Below are 23,232 nucleotides of genomic sequence, written 5' to 3' on the forward strand. Positions count from 1 at the left end.
TTTTAAGGAATGGTTTTCAGAGCCCTGTCTTTTGAATTTAACCCCCAGATTCTCTGGATTCTTCAAGGCACAGGAAGAGTGTGTCAGATCCCCTGCAGGGACCCCCAGCCCCATCCCTGCAGGGCTGGGAGAGACACTGCTCAGGAGGGGATTTGTTCCAGGTGTGGCCCTAGTTGGCAGAGGCTTCGCTGGCATCTGCACTTGGCGTGGGCCATTTGCTTAGGAACAGAATTATCATTAATGAAAAAACATCTGAGGCCAGAGAACATGGGGCCTGCAGGAAACAAAAGGCAAAGGCTATGTTGGCATCGAGTGTTCTACCTTCCTTGTTGAAGTGAGACTGATAACTGGAAAGATAATGGGATCTTTCCTTCTAAGGCTGGGAGGATATCCCCTGTATCTTCTATGAACTATCCCTATAGCTCTGTGAACTAGCCTCTACTTCTCCTCTTTAAAATGTGCATGGCAATGCCTATCTCTAATTGACTTGCTATAAAGAAACTAGGGGTCCTGTCCTGGACTCGCCTTCTTGCTGCCTGGATCCGAGACTATGTTGTTACTCTGAAAAGTCACCCAGCTTTTCTCGTCCACGGTCTATTTTGCCATCACGGCAGGTCAGACAGAAATTTGTTCGACATGGAAACCTCCAATTATTTTCCTTCCTTCTAACCAATAAACCTTTTTTTTCCCCTGCCCAGACCCAACCACTATTTTCGCCTCCCCTCCTCCAAACCATTCTGCCCCTACCCCCTCCTTGATTATGTGCCAATGTTGGTTTCAACTTCCTGCACATTTCAGTAGAAGTAGAACAGTTGTTTTCAATAACATTCCACAGCATAGGCAAGCATTTCTGAAAGCGGCTTCCTAGTTTTCAATTGACTGTTGCAATAGCAGCCTCAGAGAAGAAAACTCTTTCCAGGAAGAATGCAAACCTCACTTACTCAGAAAGCAATTTGAGGCTTCTTTTTCCATTGCACAAAAAAAAAAAATTATTGGGGGCTTTCCTGTGCTCATAAGGAGGGGTTTCTCAGCAAAGCACTCCAGCTAGAAGGAAGTCCATCAGAGGTCAGGATGGAGGGGACATAAGAGAGATTTCTGGCCTCCAGAGCTGGGAGGAAACCCAAGAAAAGCAGGAGTGAAGGCCCAGGTCTTTCATTACTGGACTGTGTAAAATGCAGGCCAAAGTGGGGCCCTCACAGTTTGCAAAACCAAGCTGCTTCTTCATCTGTAATATGAGAAGCACTTTGGAGCCGCTGGCCTAGAGTGACAGGAGAAAATGAGAAGAAGGCAGAGTTTTGAGGTGAAAGAGCATGATAATACAAGTCCGGAAAGTGGGATGCTAGGCCAGGCTTGGCCACAAACCATCTGTCTGTCTTGTGCTGGATACCTTCCTTGTGTTTCTGAAGATCCATTCCCCACCCTCTCCACCCTGCTGTCTGTCCTGGGAGGCTGCTCTCTATGGTCTAAATCGAGGGCAACCCGGCCCTCTGGCTTCCCACTGGGTTCAGTGGATGGCAGCCACTGGCAGGAGGTCAGAAGGAAGGAGGGTGGGATGGGGTGTTCGTTCCCCCAGCTCTCTCCCTTCTGCTCTCTAAGGTTGGCCGCTTCTCACCACGACACAGCACTTTCTCCACCCCTAGGAACCACTCCTTCCTTTGTCCTTTCTGCCTGAGGGGCTGTGATGGCTCCCTGCGGTTGCAAGCCCTGGGAGTACTGAGCCATACTTATTCTTCCTGAACCCTGCCCACATCTCTTAGAGTCCGTTATTAAACACTTCTCAGTGACCTAGCTTGGGTGTGCATTCTGGGACCCTGAAGATTATACTCCCAAATTCATCTTTATGATGTTTTTAGAGGCAGGGACTCCGAATCTCCCAGGGCCCCTCAGTATAGTCTCATAGAGGAGAATGATAGATGAAAGCAGTGACTTTTTGTCCTTCAACTTGAAAACTGAGGCCCAGAGAAGTAAATCATTTATCTGGTCTACCTCTCTTAAACCATATTCTGAAGGGGACCTTAGCAGCCACTGGGGAGGGAACGGAGAGGCTGAGAAGGTGATGTGATAAGCCCCCCCCTCACCCAATGTTTCAATAACAGCTCTATTTTATCTGCTTCACAAAATTTTAGGCAGAAACTCCAAAATATTCGAGAACAAAGATCACTGAAGAGCACTGTGTATTAAGCAGAAGAGCCCATATGTAGACTTTGAAATGAATGCAACCTCGCGTGCTATTTTAGCAGTAGAACCCTTAATCCAAGAAGAGTCAAAGGAAAGTGAAGCAGGAGCGTTTTGCAGTGCCAGCCCATCATACTCCCGTTTTAGAATTCACTCCTCCTTAGAGCTCTTACAAAGAGATGACAAGACGATTATGATTTTTACCAAGTAATTCCATCCCACTGCTGGCTGCAGCTAATTTAATTCAAGTGGACACCTGGCCCAGGAAGAATGAATTTATAAGCTAGGCTGAGAAAATGAGTTGTTTTCTCTTGAGAATTTGAGCCAGGCACCCCCAATTGTAGTCGGATGATGTTATGCCCTGGCGCTGCAGTCATGTAGCCTGGAGGCAAAGGAGAGGGTCAGGCCACCTAGAGGCTTTGGTTAGTTGAAACCATGAGGAAAGTAAAACTAAGAACCTTGTAGCAGAAGCCAGTCCACTGCCAAGGGAACAGAGCAGGCCACAGAGAGCATCTCTCTTGTTTTCACCATGTGGTCTCTTGTCTCAGTTTGTAATATCTCTGTAGACCCTATCATGCTGGGTATTTTTCCTGTCATTGGGTCCTAAGATTTCTCTCTGAATTTTTACTAACAAATGCCCTTTTCTTGTGCTAGACTGAGAATTGGATAGATACATACGTACATATGTACATACATACAAACATACATACATACATACATAAATGAAGGAGAAAGAACAAATCTTCCTTACAGAAGAATTCCAAATATGTGAACACATGCCCCCTCCAGCAGATGGAACTTAACTTCCCTTTCTCCAAGTATGAGCTGGACTTAGTGACTCCCTTCTAACAAATAGAGTATGGAAAAGGAAATATAGTAGCTTCACAGTGGAGAAACCTGGCAGACAGTACTTTAACGAGCCCATCAGTGTTAATATCACCAGCGATAAGTCACGTGGATATCATGTACCCCCTGATATTTAACACTTGAAGGAAAGAGACACTTCACCTCTGTAGTGTTTTTTCCCCCAAACCCATAATTCCAGTCAAATAATGAGAAAACATCAGATAAGTCCAACTTAAGGAACATTTTATAAAATAACTGACCAGTTCTCTTAGAAAACAAGGAAAGACTATAAGAAACTGTCACAGATGAAAGGAGACCCAGGAGACATGACAACAAAAAGGAAAGTGGTATCCTGATTTGGATCCTGGAAGAGAAAAGAGATCTTAGTGGAAAAGTTGGTGAAATCCAAATAAAGTATGTAGTTTAGATAATAGTGTCATTCCAACTCGAGTGTCTTAGTTTTGACAAAAGTACCATAGTTATATAAGGTGTTAACATTAGGACAAGCTGGCTGAGACGATATGAGGATTCTCTCTACAATCTCTGTAGCTTTTTTGTAAATCTATAACTACTTCAGAAAAAAAATGAAAAAGATGACTGAGAAGCTCATTGAATCTCCAGGAGCACCAGAGAGTCGATGTGGTGGCTACAGAGCCAGGAACTGTTGCCAAGCCCACATGGCAGAACTGGGCCAACAAAGACTCCACAGCCCCCTCTGGCCACAGACACTGCAGGTTCTTCAACCCACACCATAACACCAGGCCCTCTTCTCTCGCGCTGCTGCTACCACAGTCTGCCCAGAACGGAGTCCAGACAGCCCCTGCCTCCTCCCATTGCTGGCTACGCTTGTACAACCACTGCAGGGAGGTTGGGACTTGAGTACCTGAAATTTTAGCTTCCATCCCTGGAGGGGGCTCTACTTCTTAAAATGGGAGATTTCCCAGACATAAGAAGGATGTTCCAATGCTCGGTGGCCAGAAAGAAGGACATATATCCATTGCAGTGATTGAGGTCATCTAACTGGAGTGTTCAGACAGGGCCCCTTGGAAGAAATAGAATATAGATAAGGCATTATTATAGTGAAACCGAATTTGGAATAAAACTCAATAGCATCTGGCACTCAGCCCTGTGGCCATGGTGTGGTTCTGACAAATAGAAAGGCAGCATTCTCATGCAAACACTATATTGAACAAGCAGTACATAGAGTGTCAACAGAAAACAACTTCATGTTTGTCTTCCACAGTCCCCCCACTGTCAGCTCTGAGGGGCCATGTCTGCTGAGTTTTACGCCCAGGGTAGGAGAAGTCTTCAAGAATTTTCTGGCCACTCTTGAGTAATACACACAACTGTAGGGTCACTTCAAATCATAAATCACAATTTCAGATTAGCATTAAAATGTCTAGCCTTATGGAATAGTCAAAATTTCAAATCTGCTTTTAAGTTGTGGCTTCTCCCCCTCCTACAGTTTGGGTCTGAAGTCAAGGAAGGAAAGGGTCTGTCTTCTCTCATATCTGTCCTTCCTGTGGCTTTTATGGTTTCAACCCCTCAAGAGCTGAAGTACAGTCAGGGTGAGTAGGCCAGGGGAGCAGAAAAGTTTCTACTTCCCTGGTACTGTCATAAAGTTTAGAAGTTGTGATCTTATTTCCCCACATGTTTAAAGTTGACTTTTTTCACGGGCTGTGACATGGTTCTTCGGAGATCTTAGAGGTTTCTCATCTGCACTTTCTTGGAGGGCAAATGCAACTCTTTTCTGACTGGTCACTTCCTTTTCTCCTCATTCCCTAGAAATCCAGTTTCCCTCCACTCAGGTCTTAGGTCTCCATGCCTCTCTAGACCACTGTCTCAAACAAGATAACCACATGCTAGCTTGCTCTCTGGATCCACATCTGGTCCACAAGAAACACTCATGTGCCAATCTTCCGTGACTTACGATGGGGTTACATCCTGATAAATCCATTATAAGTTGAAAATATTGTAAGTCGAAAATGCATTTAACATATGGAACATGATAGCTTAGCCTAGCTTACCTTAAATGTGCTCAGAACACTTACGTTAGCCTGCAGTTGGACAAAATCACCTAACACGAAGCCTATCTTATATTAAAGTGTTGAAATCATGTAATTTATTGAATTCTGTACTGAAAGCGAAAAGCAGAATGGTTGTATGGGTACAGGATGGTTATATGCGTATTTGTTGTTTACCCTTGTGATCACATGGCCAACTGGGAGCTGCAGCTCGCTGCCACTGCCCAGTATCATGAGGGAATATGTACCACATATTGCTGACCTGGGAAAAGATCAAAATTCAAAATCAGAAGTATGGTTTCTACTGAATGAGTATCACTTTTGCACCATTATCAAGTCTAAAACTCGTAAGTCAAACTATGATAAGTCCGGGACTATCTGTACTCACTCAATGGCCTGACATCTCTGGAAATCTTATAACTCTCCTTTTAACCAACCATGAAGGCAACTAGTAGGTCTCTCTCTCACCCTTTAGATTATTCTGTGCTCCTCAGATGCAGGAGACATATATTAAGCTCTCTAAGTAGATCCCTGGAAGCTCCTTTCCATAAGTTTGAAAGTTCAGATACTCCTAGATCTTCCTTTGAAGGTAAAGGTTGTGTAGAACTCATGGCAAAAGAACAGCTTTCTCTCAAATTCTTCTTCACCCATTTCCAACTTCTGACTATTTTCCACCCAAAATGCCAAGGAAGAGTTTAAGAGTCATCTAGCCTGTTTTCTATCACTTCTTTTGAAAAGATTTTATTGTGGTGAAACCCCTTACTTTGAACTGTGATATTGATTGTCTTGGTGTTTCAACTGAATGTTCCATTTTAGTATCCTGTGATCTTGAATTCATCCCAAAGCAAACAAAGGTTGCCTTCCTCCTGGTTCTCCCAGCTTGCTAGAACATCCTAACCTTCAACAATCATGTGGGGTGAGCTGGGGAAGGGGCAGCAGCAGACACAGCCCTCTAGTGTAGAACGGTATATGGTCAACTTCTCCAGCATTGTTCTGGTGGTTACTCCTGTCCCAGAGGTCTACTCAAATAACAGTTACCTTTCCAAATGTGATCTGTGCACTAAAACAAGACAAATATTTCAGTTTCTCCCTTACAGACTCAAACATTTTAAATGCCCAAATATATTCTATTTTTATTTCACAATAAAACAAACCTTCCTAGATAAAAATTGTTTGATGTCTATTCAATACACATTCTTCTTTTGGAGCTCATGGCCCTGAAATGAGAGGCTTATAGTGAGAGTACTAATACCAATAGAATGCAAAAATCCTCCAAAATACTGACAAAATAAACACAGAAATATATATATATAGGATTATATATATAAAGGATTATATACCATGACCAAGTGGGATTGGTTGGTTAAATATCTAAAAATCAATTAATGTAATACACTATATCAATAGAATAAAGGACAAAAATCACATGATCATCTCAATAGATACAGGAAAACATCTGACAAAACTCAATATCCCTTCATAATAAAAACATTCAACAAACTAGGAATAGAAGGGGGCTTCCTCAATGTGATAAAGGGTATCTACAAAAACCCTAAAGCTAGCAATATACTTAATGGCAAGAGAGTGAAACTTTCTCCCTAAGATCAAGAACAAGTTAAGGAAATCCACTCTCACCACTCATATTCAACATTGTACTGGAAGTTATAGTAAGGGCAATTAGGCAGGAAGATGAAATAAAAGGAAAATAGATTGGAAAAGTAAAATCATATGCATTTGCAAGTGAAATAATGTCTTATGTAGAAAATCCTAAGGAAGCCATTGAGAAACAATTAAAATTAAAAGATTTCAACAAAGTTGCAGGTTACAAAATCAACATACAAAAATCAGTTGTATTTCTGTACATTACAAAATTAAGAAACAAAAATGAAAATTAAGAAAACAATTTCATTTACAATAGCTTCACAAAGAATAAAATACTTAGGAATAAATTGAACCAAGGAAGTACAAGACTTCTAGGTTGAAAACAACAAAACATTGTTGGAAGAAATTTTAAAAGACCTAAATAAGTGGAAAGACATCCTATGTTCATGGATCAGAAGACTTGTTAAGACTTAATAGTCCCCAAATTTATCTACAGATTCAATGAGATCTCTATCAAAATCTTTGCTGCATTCTTTGCAGAAATTGACAAGCTGATTTTGAAGTTCATATGAAAATTAAAGAAGCCCAAAATAGGCAAACCAATCTTTTTCTTTTTATAAATATCTTTATTGGAGTATAATTGATTTACAGTGTTGTGTTAGTTTCTGCTGTACAACAAAGTGAATCAGCTATCGGTATACATATATCCCCATCTCCTCCCTCTTGAGCCTCCCTCCCACCCACCCTATCCCACCCTTCTAGGTCATCACAAAGCTTCGAGCTGATCTCCCTGTGCTATGCAACAGCTTCCCACTAACCATCCATTTTGCATTTGGTAGTGTATATATGTGCATACTACTCTCTCACTTTGTCCCAGCTTCCCCTGCTTCATTCCCTGTGTCCTCAAGTCCGTTCTCTACGTCTGCATCTTTATTCCTGCCCTGCAACTAGATTCATCAGTACAGTTTTTTTTAGATTCCATATATGTGCATTAGAATATGGTATTTGTTTTTTCTTTCTGACTTACTTCACTCTGTATGACAGACTCTAGCTCCATCCACCTCACTACAAATAACTTAGTTTCTTTCCTTTTTATGGCTGAGTAATATTTCATTGTATATATATATGCCACATCTTCTTTATCCTTTCATCTGTCGATGGACATTTAGGTTGCTTCCATGTCCTGGCTATTGAAAATAGTGCTGCAATGAATATTGTGGTACATGTATTTTTTAAATTATGGTTTCTCAGGATATATGCCCAGTAGTGGGATTGCTGGGTCATATGGTAGTTCTATTTTTAGTTTTTTAAGGAACCTCCATACTGTTCTCCATAGTGGCTATATCAATTTACATTCCCACTAACAGTGCTGGAGGGTTCCCTTTTCTCCACACCCTCACCAGCATTTATTGTTTGTAGATTTTTAGGTGATGGCCATTCTGATCGGTGTGAGGTGATACCTCATTGTGGTTTTGATTTGCATTTCTCTAATGATTAGTGATGTTGAGCATCCTTTCATGTGTTTGTTGGCAATCTGTATGTCTTCTTTGGAGAAATGTCTATTTAGGTCTTCTGCTCATTTTTGGATTGGGTTGTTTGTTTTTTGATATTGAGCTGCATGAGCTGCTCGTATATTTTGGAGATTAATCTTTTGTCAGTTGCTTCATTTGCAAATATTTTCCCCCTTTCTGAGGGTTGTCCTTTCATCTTGTTTATGGTTTCCTTTGCTGTGCAAAAGCTTTTAAGTTTCATTAGGTCCCATTTGTTTATTTTTTATTTTATTTCCATTACTCTAGGAGGTGGGTCAAAAAAGATCTTGCTGTCATTTATGTCATATAGTGCTGTGCCTGTGTTTTCATTTATAGTGTCAGACCTTACATTTAGGTTTTTAATCCATTTTGAGTTTATTTTTGTATATGGTGTTAGGAAGTGTTCTAATTTCATTCTTTTACATGTAGCTGTCCAGTTTTCCCAGCACCACTTATTGAAAAGGCTGCCATTGTATATTCTTGCCTCCTTTGTCAAAGAGAAGGTGACCATATGTGTGTGGGTTTATCTCTGGGCTTTTGATCCTGTTCCATTTATCTATATTTCTGTTTTTGTGCCAGTACCATACTGTCTTGATTACTGTAGCTTTGTAGTATAGTCTGAAGTAAGGGAGCCTGATTCCTCCAGCTCCATTTTTCTTTCTCAAGATTGCTTTGGCTATTTGGGGTCTTTTGTGTCCATACAAATTGTAAAATTGTTTGTTCTAGTTCTGTGAAAAATGCCATTGGTAATTTGATAGAGATTGCATTGAATCTGTAGATTGCTTTGCATAGTAGCCATTTTCACAATGTTGATTCTTCCAGTCCAAGAACATGGTATATCTTTCAATTTGTTTGTATCATCTTTGATTTCTTTCATCAGTGTCTTATAGTTTTCTGCATACAGGTCCTTTGCCTCCTTAGGTAAGCTTATTCCTAGGTATTTTCTTCTTTTAGTTGCAATGGTAAATGGGAGGGTTTCCTTAATTTCTCTTTCTGATTTTTCATTGTTAGTGTATAGGAATGTAAGAGATTTCTGTGCATTAATTTTGTATCCTGCTACTTTACCAAATTCATTGATTAGCTCTAGCAGTTTTCTGGTGGCATCTTTAGGATTTTCTATGTATAGTATCATGTCATCTGCAAACAGTGACAGGTTTACTTCTTCTTTTCCAATTTGGATTCCTTTTATTTCTTTTTCTTCTCTGATTGCCGTGGCTAAAACATCCAAAACTATGTTGAATAATAGTCATGAGAGTGGGCACCCTTGTCTTGTTCCTGATCTTAGAGGAAATAGTTTCAGTTTTTCACCATTGAGAATGATGTTGTCTGTGGGTTTGTCATATATGGCATTTATTATGTTGAAGTAAATTCCCTCTATGCCTACTTTCTGGAGGGTTATCATAAATGGGTTTTGAATTTTGTCAAAAGCTTTTTCCGCATCTATTGAGATGATCGCATGCTTTTTATCCTTCAGTTTCTTAATATGGTATATCATATTGATTGCATATATTGAAGAATCCTTGCATTCCTGGGATAAACCCCACTTGATCATGGTGTATGATCCTTTTAATGTGCTGTTGGATTCTGTTTGCTAGTATTTTGTAGAGGATTTTTCATCTATGCTCATCAGTGATATTGGCCTGTAATTTTCTTTTTTTGTGACATCTTTGTCTGGTTTTGGTATCAGGGTGATTGTCGCTTCATAGAATGAGTTTGGGAGTGTTCCTCCCTCTGCTATATTTTGGAAGAGTTTAGAAGGATAGGTATTAGCTCTTCTCTAAATGTTTGCTATAATTCACCTGTGAAGCCATCTGGCCCTAGGCTTTTTTTTTGTTGGAAGATTTTTAATCACAGTTTCAATTTCAGTGCTTGTGTTTGGTCTGTTCATGTTTTCTATTTCTTCCTGGTTCAGTCTTGGGAGGTTGTACTTTTCTAAGAATTTGTCCATTTCTTCCAGGTTGTCCATTTTATTGGCATATAGTTGCTTGTATATGCCCAGCATGATCTTTTGTATTTCTGCAGTGTCAGTTGTTACTTCTCCTTTTTCATTTCTAATTCTGTTGATTTGAGTCTTCTCCCATTTTTCCGTGATGAGTCTGGCTAATGGTTTATCAATTTTGTTTATCTTCTCAAAGAACCAGCTTTTAGTTTTATTGATCTTTGTTATTGTTTTCTTTGTTTCTTTTTCATTTATTTCTGATCTGATCATTATGATTTCTTTCCTTCTGCTAACTTTGGGGTTTTTTTGTTCTTCTTTCTTTAATTGTTTTAGGTGTAAGGTTGGGTTGTTTATTTGAGATTTTTCTTGTTACTTGAGGTAGGATTGTATTGCTATATACTTCCCTCTTAGAACTGCTTTTGCTGCATCCCATAGGTTTTGTGTCATCGTGTTTTCATTGTCATTTGTTTCTAGGTATTATTTGATTTCCTCTTTGATTTCTTCAGTTATCTCTTGGTCGTTTTGTAGTGTATTGTTTAACCTCCACGTGTTTGTATTTTTTACAATTTTTTTCCTGTAATTGATATCTAGTCTCATAGTGTTGTGGTTGGATAAGATGCCTGATATGATTTAAATTTTCTTAAATTTATGAAGGCTTGATTTGTGACCCAAGATGTGATCTATTCTGGAGAATCTTCCATGTGTACTTGAGAAGAAAGTGTATTCTGTTGTTTTTGGGTGGAATGTCCCATAAATATCAATTAAGTTCATCTGGTCTAATGTGTCATTTAAAGCTTGTTTTCTTATTTATTTTGTTTGGATGATCTGTCCATATAAGTGGGGGTGTTATAGTTGTCTACTATTATTGTATTACTGTTGATTTTCCCTTTTATGGCTGTTAGTATTTGCCTTATATAATGAGGTGCTCCTATGTTGGGCACATACATATTTACAATTGTTATATCTTCTTCTTGGATTGATCCCTTGATCATTATATAGTGTCCTTCCTTGTCTCTTTATTTTCAAGTCTAATAATAATCTTTATTTTAAAGTCTATTTTGTCTGATATGAGTATTGTTACTCCAGATTTCTTTTGATTTCCATTTGCATGGAATGTCTTTTTCCATCCCTTCACTTTCAGTCTGTATGTGTCCCTATGTCTGAAGTGGGTCTCTTGTAGACAGCATATGTACGGGTCTTGTTTTTGTATCCCTTCAGCCAGTCTGTGTCTTTTGGTTGGGGCATTTAATTGATTTACATTTAAGGTAATTATTGATACATATGTTCCTATTACCATTTTCTTAATTGTTTTGGGTTTGTTTTTGTAAGTCTTTTCCTTCTCTTGTGTTTCCCAATTAGAGAAGTTCCTTTAGCATTTGTTGTAAAGCTGGTTTGTTGGTGCTGAATTCTCTTAAGTTTTGCTTGTCTGTAAAGCTTTTGATTTCTCCATCAAATCTGAATGAGATCCTTGCTGGGTAGAGTAATGTTGGTTGTAGGTTTTCCTTTTCATCACTTTAAAAATATCTTGCCACTGCCTTCTGACCTGTAGAGTTTCTGCGGAAAGATCAGCTGTTAACCTTACAGTGATTCCCTTGTATGTTATCTGTAGGCAAACCAATCTTGAAAAAGAAGGGTAAACTTGGAGAACTCACTTCCCAATTTCAAAACTTACTACAAAACTATAGTAATCAAGACACAATGGCACTGGCATAAGGGTAGATATAAATATCAATAAGTTAGAATGGAGAGTATGGAAATAACCTCTTATATTCAACTCATTTTTGACAAGGGAGCAAAGACAATTAAATGGGGAGTTAATAGTCTCTTCAACAAATGGTACTAAGACAAATACATATCTACATGCTGTAGAATGAAGTTGGACCTCTACTTCACACCATATACACCATGTATAAAAATGAACTCAAAAGGAGTCAAAGATCTAATTTTAAGACCTAAAACTATAAAACTCTTACAAAAAAGCAGAGGCATTAATGTTCATGATTTTGGATTAGGACATATTTTCTTAGATACTGCATCAGAGGTACAAGTGGCAAAAGAAAAAATAGATAAATTAGACATCATCAAAATTAAAACCTTTGTGTTTCATAGCACATCATCAAGAAAGTAAAAAGACAATCCACAGAATGGGAGAAAAATTTTGTATATCACATATCTGATAAGGATTACTATCCATAATATATAAATATCTCTTATAGCTCAAGAATAAAAAGACAAATAATGCAATTAACAAAGGATCTGAATAGACATTTCTCTAAAGAAGATATACAAATGACCAATGAGTAAATGGAAAGATGTTCAACATCATTAGTCATCAGGGAAATGCAGATCAAAAACACAATGAGGGGACTCCCTGGCAGTCCAGTGGTTAGTACTTGGCGCTTTCATTGCCAGGGCCTGGGCCCAGGTTTGATCACTGGTCAGTGAACTAAGATCCTGCAAGCCACATGGCACAGTCAAAAACAACAAACAAGCAAAAAACACAATGAGATACCACTTCATACCCACTAGGATGGCTAAAATCAAAAGGGCAAATAATAAGTGTTGATGAGGATGTAGAAAAATTGGAACCCTCACACATTGCTAGTGAGAATGTAAAATGTGGCAGCCACTTTGGAAAACAGTCTGACAGTTTCCCAGAAGGTTAAACATAGAATTACCATATTACCCAGCAATTCCACTTCTAGGTATATATCCAAGAGAAATGAAAACATATAGCCACACAAAAACGGGTTCATGAATATTCATAGTATCATTTTTCACAATAGCCAAAAAACATGGAAATGACCTAAATGTCCATTAGCTGATGCATGGATAAATAAATGTGGTATATCCATACAGTGAAACATTATACAGCCACAAAAAGGAACTGATACTTGCTACAACATGATGACCCTTGCAAATATTATGCTAAGTGAAAGAAGCCAGTCTCAAAAGACCAAGTATTATATGATTCTATCTATATGAACTGTCCAGAATAGGCAAATCTATAGAAACAGAAAGTATATTAGTAGTTGCGTAGGACTGAGAGACTTGGGGTTAAATGAAGAGTGACTGCCAATGGGTACAGGGCTTTTCTTTTTTTTTAATTTTTATTTATTTATTTATTTATTTTTGGCTGCTTTGGGTCTTCGTTGCTGCACACGGGCTTCCTCTAGTTGCAGCGAGTGGGGGCTATTCTTTGTTGCGGTACACAGGCTTCTCATTGCAGTGGCTTCTCTTGTTGCAGAGCACGGGCTCTAGGTGCGTGGGCTCCAGTAGTTGTGGCACACAGGCTCAGTAGTTGTGGCTCACGGGCTCTACAGCGCAGGCTCAGCAGTTGTGGCGCACAGGCTTAATTGCTCCGCGGCATGTGGGATCTTCCTGAACCAGGGCTCTAACCCATGTCCCCTGCATTGGCAGGCAGATTCTTAACCACTGCACCACCAGCGAAGCCCCCAGGGCTTCTTTTTGAGGTGATGAAAATATTCTAAAATTGAGCATAGTGATGGCTGTACAGCTCTGTGAATATACTATTGAACTATATGCTTTGAATGAATTGTATGGTATGTAAATAATATCTCAATAAAGCTGTAATTTTTTTTAAAGTGCTGATGTAGTCTTTGCTATGCAAAAATACAAGCAATGCTGAGATGAAATACAGAGGAGTCTTTTTAAAATATTACAAAACGCATTAAATCTTGGACTTGCTAAAAGTTGTGGTGAACAAGTTATTGTTTCTGGGACCTAACATGACCGGCAGACTAACTGTAATTAAGAGTAAAGGGATTTTCAACTAGAAGGTGGTTTGGGAAAAGCCTAGTTTCTCAACATGATGCCAAAATGGCCAAGGCTCCCACCAGCACAAGGCCTCCTGGCTCCCACCTGCAGACCTGAGCTGCTGCCGATAAAGGGTCCTGCAAGGAGTGGTCCCTAGAGGCAAGTAATCCAGAGGGTAACTGTGTGCCTAAGGCTCATGCAAAAACCAAGAGCCCCAGGGTCCCTAGTCCTGGAGCACACAATACTAGGAGAATGTGAACTATAATTTTAGCCTAGGTTTCCTCCAAAGCAAAGGCTCCTCTGTGAGATAGACAGGGATAATAAATAGGACTGGAAGTGTCCATACCAATGTTTTTATGCTCAATCTTCTGGACACTCTGAGAAGCCTCACAGAATGCATTTTACAACTGTTTACCCATGGGATGAAAGGGGGAAGTATTTATTTGTCAGCTCCACTTTGCCACTGGCCAAGGGCTGTTTTGTGGGGAGTTAACTCTCCCTGCTTCCGGGGTGTGCAACCAAAAGTTCCCACAGGCATGCTGTGAAGACAGAGGGACCCAGGGTAGAAGGCACAAGGCACAACATACACTCATTTATAGCTGTGAACACACCTGGAACTGGTAGCCTCGGCCATAGTTAGAGGAGGAAGCCAATTTCGGAGAATTTGAAACAATGCTTAAGAGGTGTCTGATGCAACTATCAACTAAGTTCTGTAAGGTCTCAGAATCAGGTACAGAATTTTCAGGGTCCAATGAAACATGAAAATGTGGGGTGTTTGTTCCAAAATTATGAGAATTTCCAGGTGGTGACAGCAGAGCATACGCCAAGCCCAGGGTCCTTCTGAGAGTGGACCCTGTGTGACTGCACTGGCTGTACATGGCCATGAAGCTGGCCTCGTGTGGACTCTGAAGTAGCAAATTACCCTCACCCTCACTCCTACACACACACACACACACACACACACACACACACACACACACACACACACACACCACGTACTCCTGACTACATCTCCATAAGACACATTGACATTGAGGGGGCTGAGTTCCCTCTTCTTTGCCTCTCCTTCAGCTCTGACCACACATCCATAGGCAAGGCAGGGGGGGTTCCTGACCCTGCTGGTGTGTGCTAAGGTTTTTCCAGGCCAAGGTCAAGTCTGGAAAAAGGAGAGAATTTTTCATAAAGCTGCTTATTTTTTCCATAAGTTTCTTTATTATAAGATTCCTTCCTTACCTTAGAAATCATGGTGATCATAAGCAGTACTTTTTTTTTTTCTGCCAAGGAAGGATATTAATTTTTTTTTCAGTGTCGGTCCTTTGCCAATTTTGGACTTGAAAATTACTGGCTCATGAATGTCTGAAGATACTGGGTTGGGAGGAAGAAGAGGAGGTAGGTGTTCAAAATCAAGAGGCTGGTTGATGTAGGGATCGGAGGCCACTTGGATAGGCAGAGAACAGTGCAGGGTATTTTATCAGCAGCTCAGCACCCCCTACAAGATAGAGAACCATCGATACCTCCAAGCTCAAGTCTGCCCCTTGTGAGTGTTCCTGGCGTGCTCTTTCCTTCATCCATTTTCTTGCCAAGGTTCTGTGTAAGGGTGAAGGGGAAAGCCCTGCCTGTAGGTAGAGTATGAGCATGTGGGAAGCTCCTCTTCTTAAAAATATGAGCCTCTGGTTTACTCAAGTGACTTAATGTGTTAATTCTTTTAAAATGCATTAAAACCCTAGGTAAGAAAATTCCTCTGTAGCACTTTGTATAGTGCCTGATGCATTGAAAATACTGTACACATATGATGATGATGATATTAACATCAAGTGATTATATCACTAAATCCTAACAAAACCCAAAGAGACAGGTGCTAATATTATCCCCATTTTTTGGCTGAGGAAACTAAAGTTCAGAGAGACTGAATAAGTTACTCAAAGTTACACTGCTTGGGAGCAGAGGGCCAGGATCCAAAACAGACCCAGAGTCTATTGTTTAACCACACTGCCATGTCACTAGGTCTGTGAGAATATACAAGGTCGGGCTGAGAAGTGTGGAGGTCGATGGGCCAGTGAGCTTCCTGGTTCTTGCTGCACCACTGGGTAGGCAGCATTTACCTAAGAGTGCTTCAAGTAAAAACACAAAGCCCTTTCCTAACCTCTGTCTCCCTTTGTCCTCTTTCTGTACCCTCTTTTCTCCTGGCATTCCTTGTGTGATTCTGGAGGAGCCAATAGAGGAAACAGACCAAAGAGCTCCTTTCAGGACAAAATCTTGCATCTTCAATATCTAGAAGCAGTATCAACTATCTAGCATCTCACATACAGTAGGTGAATAATAAATGTTTGCAGATCACTACGAGAAGGCAGCCTCTTCCAGGTCCCCATGAAACAGCTAGTGGTGTTCCTGAGCAGGCTAGCAAAGTCTCCAGCGTTCAGCATGCCACACAGTGGGCTCCATGCCCACTTTTATTCCCACATCTCTCCCTACGCAGGTCCAAACCAAACCTCATTATTAATTACAACACCTCTGAAAGATGCAGGAGGTGTATAGTGTAGCCCCATCCCCCAATGCAGGGAATGTCATCTGATATATTCCATTACGTCCCATTACCTACCACCCACTCTCCAGATGTGTCCACTTCAGCCTCAGAAATCTGAAGAACAGCTTCTGTGTCATCTCGATTTTACCTAATTAATGCACGACTCTAAGGAAGCACCCCCAAGTGTCTGAGTAGGATCTCTGAAAGGTTAGAATCTGCCAAAGCCTCCAGATATGGAAAAACATTAGACCCTCCACTCCGAGCCCACCCCAAAGTATACCTTCTCTTAGGCAAAATCAGCTACTCTTCTGATAGTACCCCTTAGTATCCACTTATTAAATCACCGGTCATTTGTTAAGAAGCACTGAATTCATTATGAATTCAGAATTGAGACTATGCAGTTACAGCTCTACATATGGGAGAAACCATTTCGGACTGATTTTCAATTTCCAACACTAAACAAGCCTTTGCCAAAATGTTTTATTTCATGTTTTATTTGAGCCAGCACCAAATGATAGGCATTGTTGCTTTTTAAATTGAACGCATATGCGAACCGGTAGACTATCCCAGATCCTCTGGAAGAAATCTGCCCAAGCTGCATATGAATTACATGATTAATGAGTGATTCTTGGCATCTGGGTCTCACACTGATGTTCTTGCTGTAGCAGGCACACTCATAAACAATGTGAATTATCATTTTAAAGCACTTGTGTGTGTCTCATTCCAATATGGACACCAAATTTATTGGCCTGGAGTTGCAGATTTAACAGGAAAAAGAGGAAGGAAATCAGACTTTTTTGTTTGGCCAGGCTGGTAGTCCTAGCTCCAGAGATTTTATGGCTGAAGCAAGGAAGAAGCCAACATGGTCACAGAGACAAGTATGTCTGGCTCTTCTGCAAAGAACAGGTATTCTCCTTGCCCAGTCAAGGGAGAGCAAAGGCCCACTTACCAGATGCAAAGATGCTCCTCAGCCTTCTCTCTCTGTGTATAAGCTCAAGCACCGCCATTCTGCTTCTTCTGAGTGCCCAACTGCTTAGCACAGGCCTAAGAACAATTCTGAGTTGCACAGTGATCAAGCCAACATTGGGTTAAGACTCTCATTCCTCCTCCTTTCCAAAGGGATCAAATACAAAAAAACACTTGAGGGGGGTACATAAAATTGAGGAATCCAGAAATGCAGGAGGGAATCACTTTTGGAACAGGAGTAGAGAAGTCTTCTTCAGCAACAGTTGTCCATGGCCAGGGATGGTGGCAACAGTTGTCTGTGGCATTACATCCGAGGATCTAAGACAAGGGTAGTTGTCTCTAGGCCCACATAGGCTATGCTTCCATTTATTCTGTAGACTGTGAAATCTGTTTCCACAAAGAACAGTTAAAATTGGGTTGGGAGAGAAAAGCAACCTAGAAGAGCAGAAAGGGAGAAGGTGAAAAAAAACCCTTTTCCATGTGGAACACATCAGGGGCATCAGAATTTTGGGGACACTTTGACCTCATCTTTACCTTTGTAAATATCTTACTCCCCTTTTTTTCTTTTTCTCCTGATGTGCTCCACCTGTTAACACAAGGCAAATATTTTTCCTTAGGCAAGGAATATAAAGAAATGAGTCTGTTCAAGCTTTGTTTGATTTTTAATACATTCTCTAAAAAATGTTCATGTTTACCATTAGCCAATAACAATTTCAAACATACTACGGAATGTTCACCCTTCCATTCTGTTTTTCGAATACAATTTTTTGCCTAGACGTGGTAATGGGTTTATTAATCCTTCACTGGGTATACAAGAAAACTCTACATCATGGCTTTAACGAGAGTTTCTCAACCTTAGCATTATTGACATTTTGGGCCAGGTAATTCTTTGCCATGGGGGCTGTCTTGTACAGATATTTAGCAGCATCCTTGACCTGTCCTCATTAGATGCCAGCAGCACCAGCTGTGAAATCCAAAAATGTCTCCTGACATTGCCAAATGCCCCTTAGGGGGAAGTTCTTCCCCCCACGCTAGAAACACTGGCTTTAAGAAAATCATTAAAATATGAAAAGGAGATATTAAAGTAGATGCCAATTTGAAAGATTAAATAATTTCCCAAGTATTTCAATACTTGAAGAGTAGATCCTACACGTTGCCTATGTAATTGCCATTTCCCAGCCTTCCCTAATTACATGGTGGGCTGATTCATTGATCTCTGACCTGGCAGAATCCTCTCCCAGCCCCAGAAGAGATGTCAGTCACGTGAATCCCATTTCCCTTTGCCAATGGTTGGTCAAAGGATGGGAATCATGTTGCTCAGTTCTAGACAATGAGATGAAAAAGTGGGGGAAATATTTGGGAAGGCCTCAAGACTTTAAAAAATATTAATAAATAATAATAAATAAGATCCTGTCTAAGAAAAAGCCTCTCCTTTTCCCCCACTAGGATTTCTGCCTTTGAGTGGGACTGTATTTCTTGGAGCTTCTGCAGTCATCTCACAATCACAAGGAGCTAAACAAAAGGATGAAATGCCAATAGCTTGAGGGAGGTAGGGCAGAAAGAACAAAACGGCTTCAGTTCTCAACAACATCTTTGAACTGTTGAACCAGCCTTGGAATGTCCACCTCAGGCTGCTTGTTTGTAGAAATAATTGAACACTTTTATTACTTAGCTAAACCGATGATTGGCAAACTATAGTCTGTGGGTCACATTCAGGAAATAAGAATTGTTTTTACATTTTTAAAAGGTTGTTAAAAAATTTTTAAAAAGTAACCATATGTGTCCCACAAAACCTAAAATATTTTTACTATATGGTCCTGCACAGAGCAAGTTTGCCAATCTGCAACCTAAACCCCACTCGTGGCAGATGTCTTGTGATTTGCTACCCAAAGCATGCCTAACTAATAGAAGTACTGATGTCACCATTTTACAATTACAGAAACTGAAGCTGAGTCGGCCAATGGTAGGCTCAACTAGACAAGTCAAATACAAATTTGCCATTATTTCAGTTCATTGTAAAGTGAAGCCAAATTGAGGTATCACAATAGCATTAAACCTATTCTTTAGGGCTTCAAATAATATTTGTACTATAGGCTTGACGTTACAAATCAGAATAGACACAGCCTCTTGATGAAACTCAATGTATTCAATGAATACTTGCAAAGGGGGCCAGACTATCGTACTATCTGGAGCACCAAGGCATTTCTTGCATTAAGAAATCAAAGCTAGAGACTCCAAGGGGGAAAAGTCGTTACAGAAGAACACCAGAAACAAACTCACTGATATGACACATTACCTCTCCTACTTGCAGAAGCAGCTCTTGTACTTCCTCGTTGAATCACTCCGAGTGAATCCTCAGTGAAAAACAGTCAAAGCCTTCCTCCACTAACTCTAGCTCCCATGTTAATCTGCAGTCGGGCCAGCATGTTCTGTCACACCTTGGTAAAGGGTTTAAATAGTGGCAAAATCTTACGTACACTCAGAGCATCAGGTCCAGAAGAGGGTACACAAAGCTCATTGTGGACAGCCCACAACATGAGTGTTGTATAAAAGTTACAGTAAACACCTGCCAACACCTAACCATGGAGCTACAACAGAACACCAAGGGGTGGCAGGGCTGGGCTTTTCTCAGTTGATCCAACCAGCATTTCTTTGTCTTTGTATCCCAGTATCTGACACACAGCAGGTGGTCAGTAAGGAACAAGCACCCTCAGTCTACACGCAGTACTGGTTGTGCTTCAATGTTGGGTTGGTTTGCGGCAGAGCTTGACCATGTCAGGATCCAGATTCACACACGTCTCCCAAGGAGCACATTTTTCCACTGGCTCAATGACTGGAGATTTTTTCCATGTGCTCACATTGTTGGGCCCTGAAAAGACTGACCGGAGGACTGTTGGAGCTTTTTAGAAGAACCATCACTTTGACAGTGGGAACAGCTATGCTCCTTTCCGGCTTAGGACCTGGGGGTGTGGGTTCAAATGGTATGATTATCAGAAGAAGGCTGCCCTCCCTGGGCTGGGTGGGTGCCCAGGGCTGGCTTTGGTGGCATCCAGTGGCCAAATGACTCTGGTGGGAGAGGCCTTGACATCCAGAGTGGGCTCTTCACCGCTGTGTCGTCCCCAGGGATCTGCTTCCTGCCATCTGGTCTGGGTCAGCTTCCCCAGAGTTCCCGTCTGTGCTGTAGGTCCTGAGGACACCACAAGCTTTTCCTGAGAGACACCTGAAGTCACACGTTTATCTGCAGTGACTAGTAAAGAAACATCAGGGGTAAAGGTCTGCAAAAGAAAGGGGTCAGGCGGCACTATGGTGAAGGGGAGACAACCTGTCACTGGCTGTATGTGGGCTGCCCTGAGCAGGAACGTGAAGGAGTCATTCAGCCTATCCGTGCCGGTTAGACTGGTGTGTGGCTCGAGCAACAACAGTCCTTGGTCAACATCCTTCTGAGTGAACAGTCGTGTCTTCCATTGCGGTGCCCCGGGCCACTCTTCGTACAAGTCTGCCATGGACGGGGAGTTCTGTCACTTCAGATTTGGGATCACTGTTAGTCCTGTTAGCAAGCTCAGTAGCATCAAGGTCCTTTCTTCTCAGCTGATGGGCCACTCTGTTGGCAATTGTCAGATCTGACATAACCCGCAGTAAAGGCTGCACCCTGCTGCGCAGTGTTTGTCCTGATGTAAACAGCGAGAACCGTAGCTGGTCCTCTGAGGCAGTGAGGTATGTCATGTGGTAAGAGAGCTTTCCTGAATTCAGATCCTCCTGTCCAAAGCTGATGACCACCTGGTTTTCGACGAGCAGATACCCATGTTGGAGGGGCCGTGTTATCTTGTATGTGATTTGGGGGCTCCTCCCATTGGTCACTGCTGACAGGTGAGCACTGGTGATGGGAACGGTTGTCTGGCCTTGTGGGAGAAGTAGGTCAGTGAGGTTCACGAGGGTGATGGAGATGGGGATGACATCCAGGTGGAAGAGCTTGTAGAGTGGGCGGTGTTGGGAATCGGTCACACTGAAGTAAAACTCCGGAGAATGGGCTTCCATCTCGTATGAACCACACCTGAGAGTTATCAGTGTGGGCTTGTGTGAAATGCTGAACAGGTATGTGTGGACGGTGAGCCATTGCCAAAAAGCCATTATTAGGTTTACGGATGATCATATATCTGATCTCCTCTGGAGGACTGTCTGGATCTTCCACTTTTAGGTTTTCAGGTCCTAAAACCAACCTATTGCTCTGCAGAACTTTCAACCAAAGCCCTTTGTCCTTAATTCTTGTGCCTTGTCATTTATAGGAGTGATGGTGATATGAAACATCTCTTCAAGAAAGTCAGCCTCTGGCTTAGTGGTGGACTTGCTCTTTTGGTTGGGCCAAACGGCGAAGGTAAAATTGTCAGCTAGTGATTCAGAGTCATCGTGAAGGTATGTGATTCCAAGTTTATTAATTACATACTGAGAGAAACTGGGTTTGCTTTTGGTAATATTCCTCTCCCCAACCATAATAGTTCCACGGTGAGGAAGAGATGTAACTTGGAACCAAGTTTCATATGAAGAACACTGAGGTTTGGGCAATTTAAGTAAGAGGTTGGAAGCATCTGACTTAGATTGGCCGATGAGAACTTTGTCTCCTTCCTTGACAACAGCTCCTGTTAAAAACAAACGTAAAGACCAAAGTGACATCTCATTAGAATTTTCAAATGACAGCTGTAAGACTTTTTCTCCCTCAGATTTGCCTGTCCTAGTGGATAATTCACAACACCTTGGTATCTGAATTAGCACTGCTACCCAAAGCATACGAAAAAAGTAAATTTTAAATACACACGCCCACACTGTTAAGTCAACATTTCACGTAAGAGAGTTTTAAAACCTTGAGATTCACTTATAACGTGTTCATCTCCTAACTTACCTACTACCGCACTTTCTCTTGCCATGGAAACAGGTGCAGCTTTCAATACCCCTTTCCTTTTAAGAACTTGCCCTATTTGTTATTTTCATTTTCCATCAACAGTTTTCAGTCGTGGGCATGGTGAAGTCCCCATTTGGAGGTACAAATAAGAATTTTGTAAGGCTAATTTGCCATCCTTCCCCACTACAACTATTGAGGCATATGAGAGGAGAGAGCAGAGGCCCAGAGAAAGAGCACACATAAAGGAATAACAAATTTTTATAGCCATATAAGTTTTATTTCAAAGGTGGATACATTGGCATTGACAATTAAAAAGGAAAAGATGTATTTCCAAATTGTCCCTACTTTAATAATTAGAGATAAGGTACTGACTATATCATGGTGGAATTACCTGTATTTGCGAGCAGACGACTCTGCCGACCAGGTTCATTAATTTCATATGAAATAGTTATAGGAAACTCCTCAGGGCCTAGAGCTGCGGGTGGGGAGGACACTGTGAACATGAAAGAGTCTTCTGCAGTCCAGCCTGTATTCTCCCGGTCTACATGCTGGTATAATACCAGCTGCTCACTGACCTGGCCAGATAGTAAGAAAAATCAGCCCCTGGTTTGAGGGATAATACGAGAATTAACGTATATCCTAATTGGAGGAGATACATGTCTTTTCAGGGTTTACTCTACCCCTCCTCAAACTACTGCACATTTCCATGCAAACTCAGGAACATTAAAAGTGTGCTAACTTATTGGTCAAACCTAAGTGATTCTATTACCAAAATGATCTACTTATCAGAGAAAGAAAAGTACATTGGTTCTGAGATGACTAATGCCTAAGGTATATATATTATAAAAAGTTTATAATGAACCTTCACTTCCATGTCAGCATCATAACTACCAGCTCCCAACCAATCTTGCTTCACATGTACTCCTACCCACGTTTCTGCCCGCGAGATTATTTTG

General features: G+C 41.1%; 1 protein-coding gene and 1 long non-coding RNA gene across 3 annotated transcripts in view; one reads left to right on the top strand and one right to left on the bottom strand.

The window, feature by feature from the left end:
• LOC132597067 (uncharacterized) overlaps positions 1–21,917 on the top strand; it is a 165,036-nt gene extending 143,119 nt beyond the window's left edge. Inside the window, exon 5 of the long non-coding RNA XR_009563378.1 lies at positions 21,666–21,917. This is a non-coding gene — a long non-coding RNA (uncharacterized lncRNA). The remainder of the gene's footprint in view (positions 1–21,665) is intronic.
• LOC132597066 (chondroitin sulfate proteoglycan 4-like) overlaps positions 16,923–23,232 on the bottom strand; it is a 66,414-nt gene continuing 60,104 nt past the window's right edge. For both annotated transcript variants that reach the window (XM_060295775.1, XM_060295774.1), the window contains 3 exons: positions 19,679–22,016; positions 17,917–17,968; positions 16,923–17,817 (listed from right to left, as the gene is read on the bottom strand). In XM_060295775.1, the coding sequence (XP_060151758.1) occupies positions 21,619–22,016 (398 nt within the window). In that variant the 3' untranslated portion in view covers positions 16,923–17,817; positions 17,917–17,968; positions 19,679–21,618. The remainder of the gene's footprint in view (positions 17,818–17,916; positions 17,969–19,678; positions 22,017–23,232) is intronic.

The sequence above is a fragment of the Globicephala melas genome, chromosome 3, assembly GCF_963455315.2.
Source record: "Globicephala melas chromosome 3, mGloMel1.2, whole genome shotgun sequence".
NCBI classification, from domain to species: Eukaryota; Metazoa; Chordata; class Mammalia; order Artiodactyla; family Delphinidae; genus Globicephala; species Globicephala melas.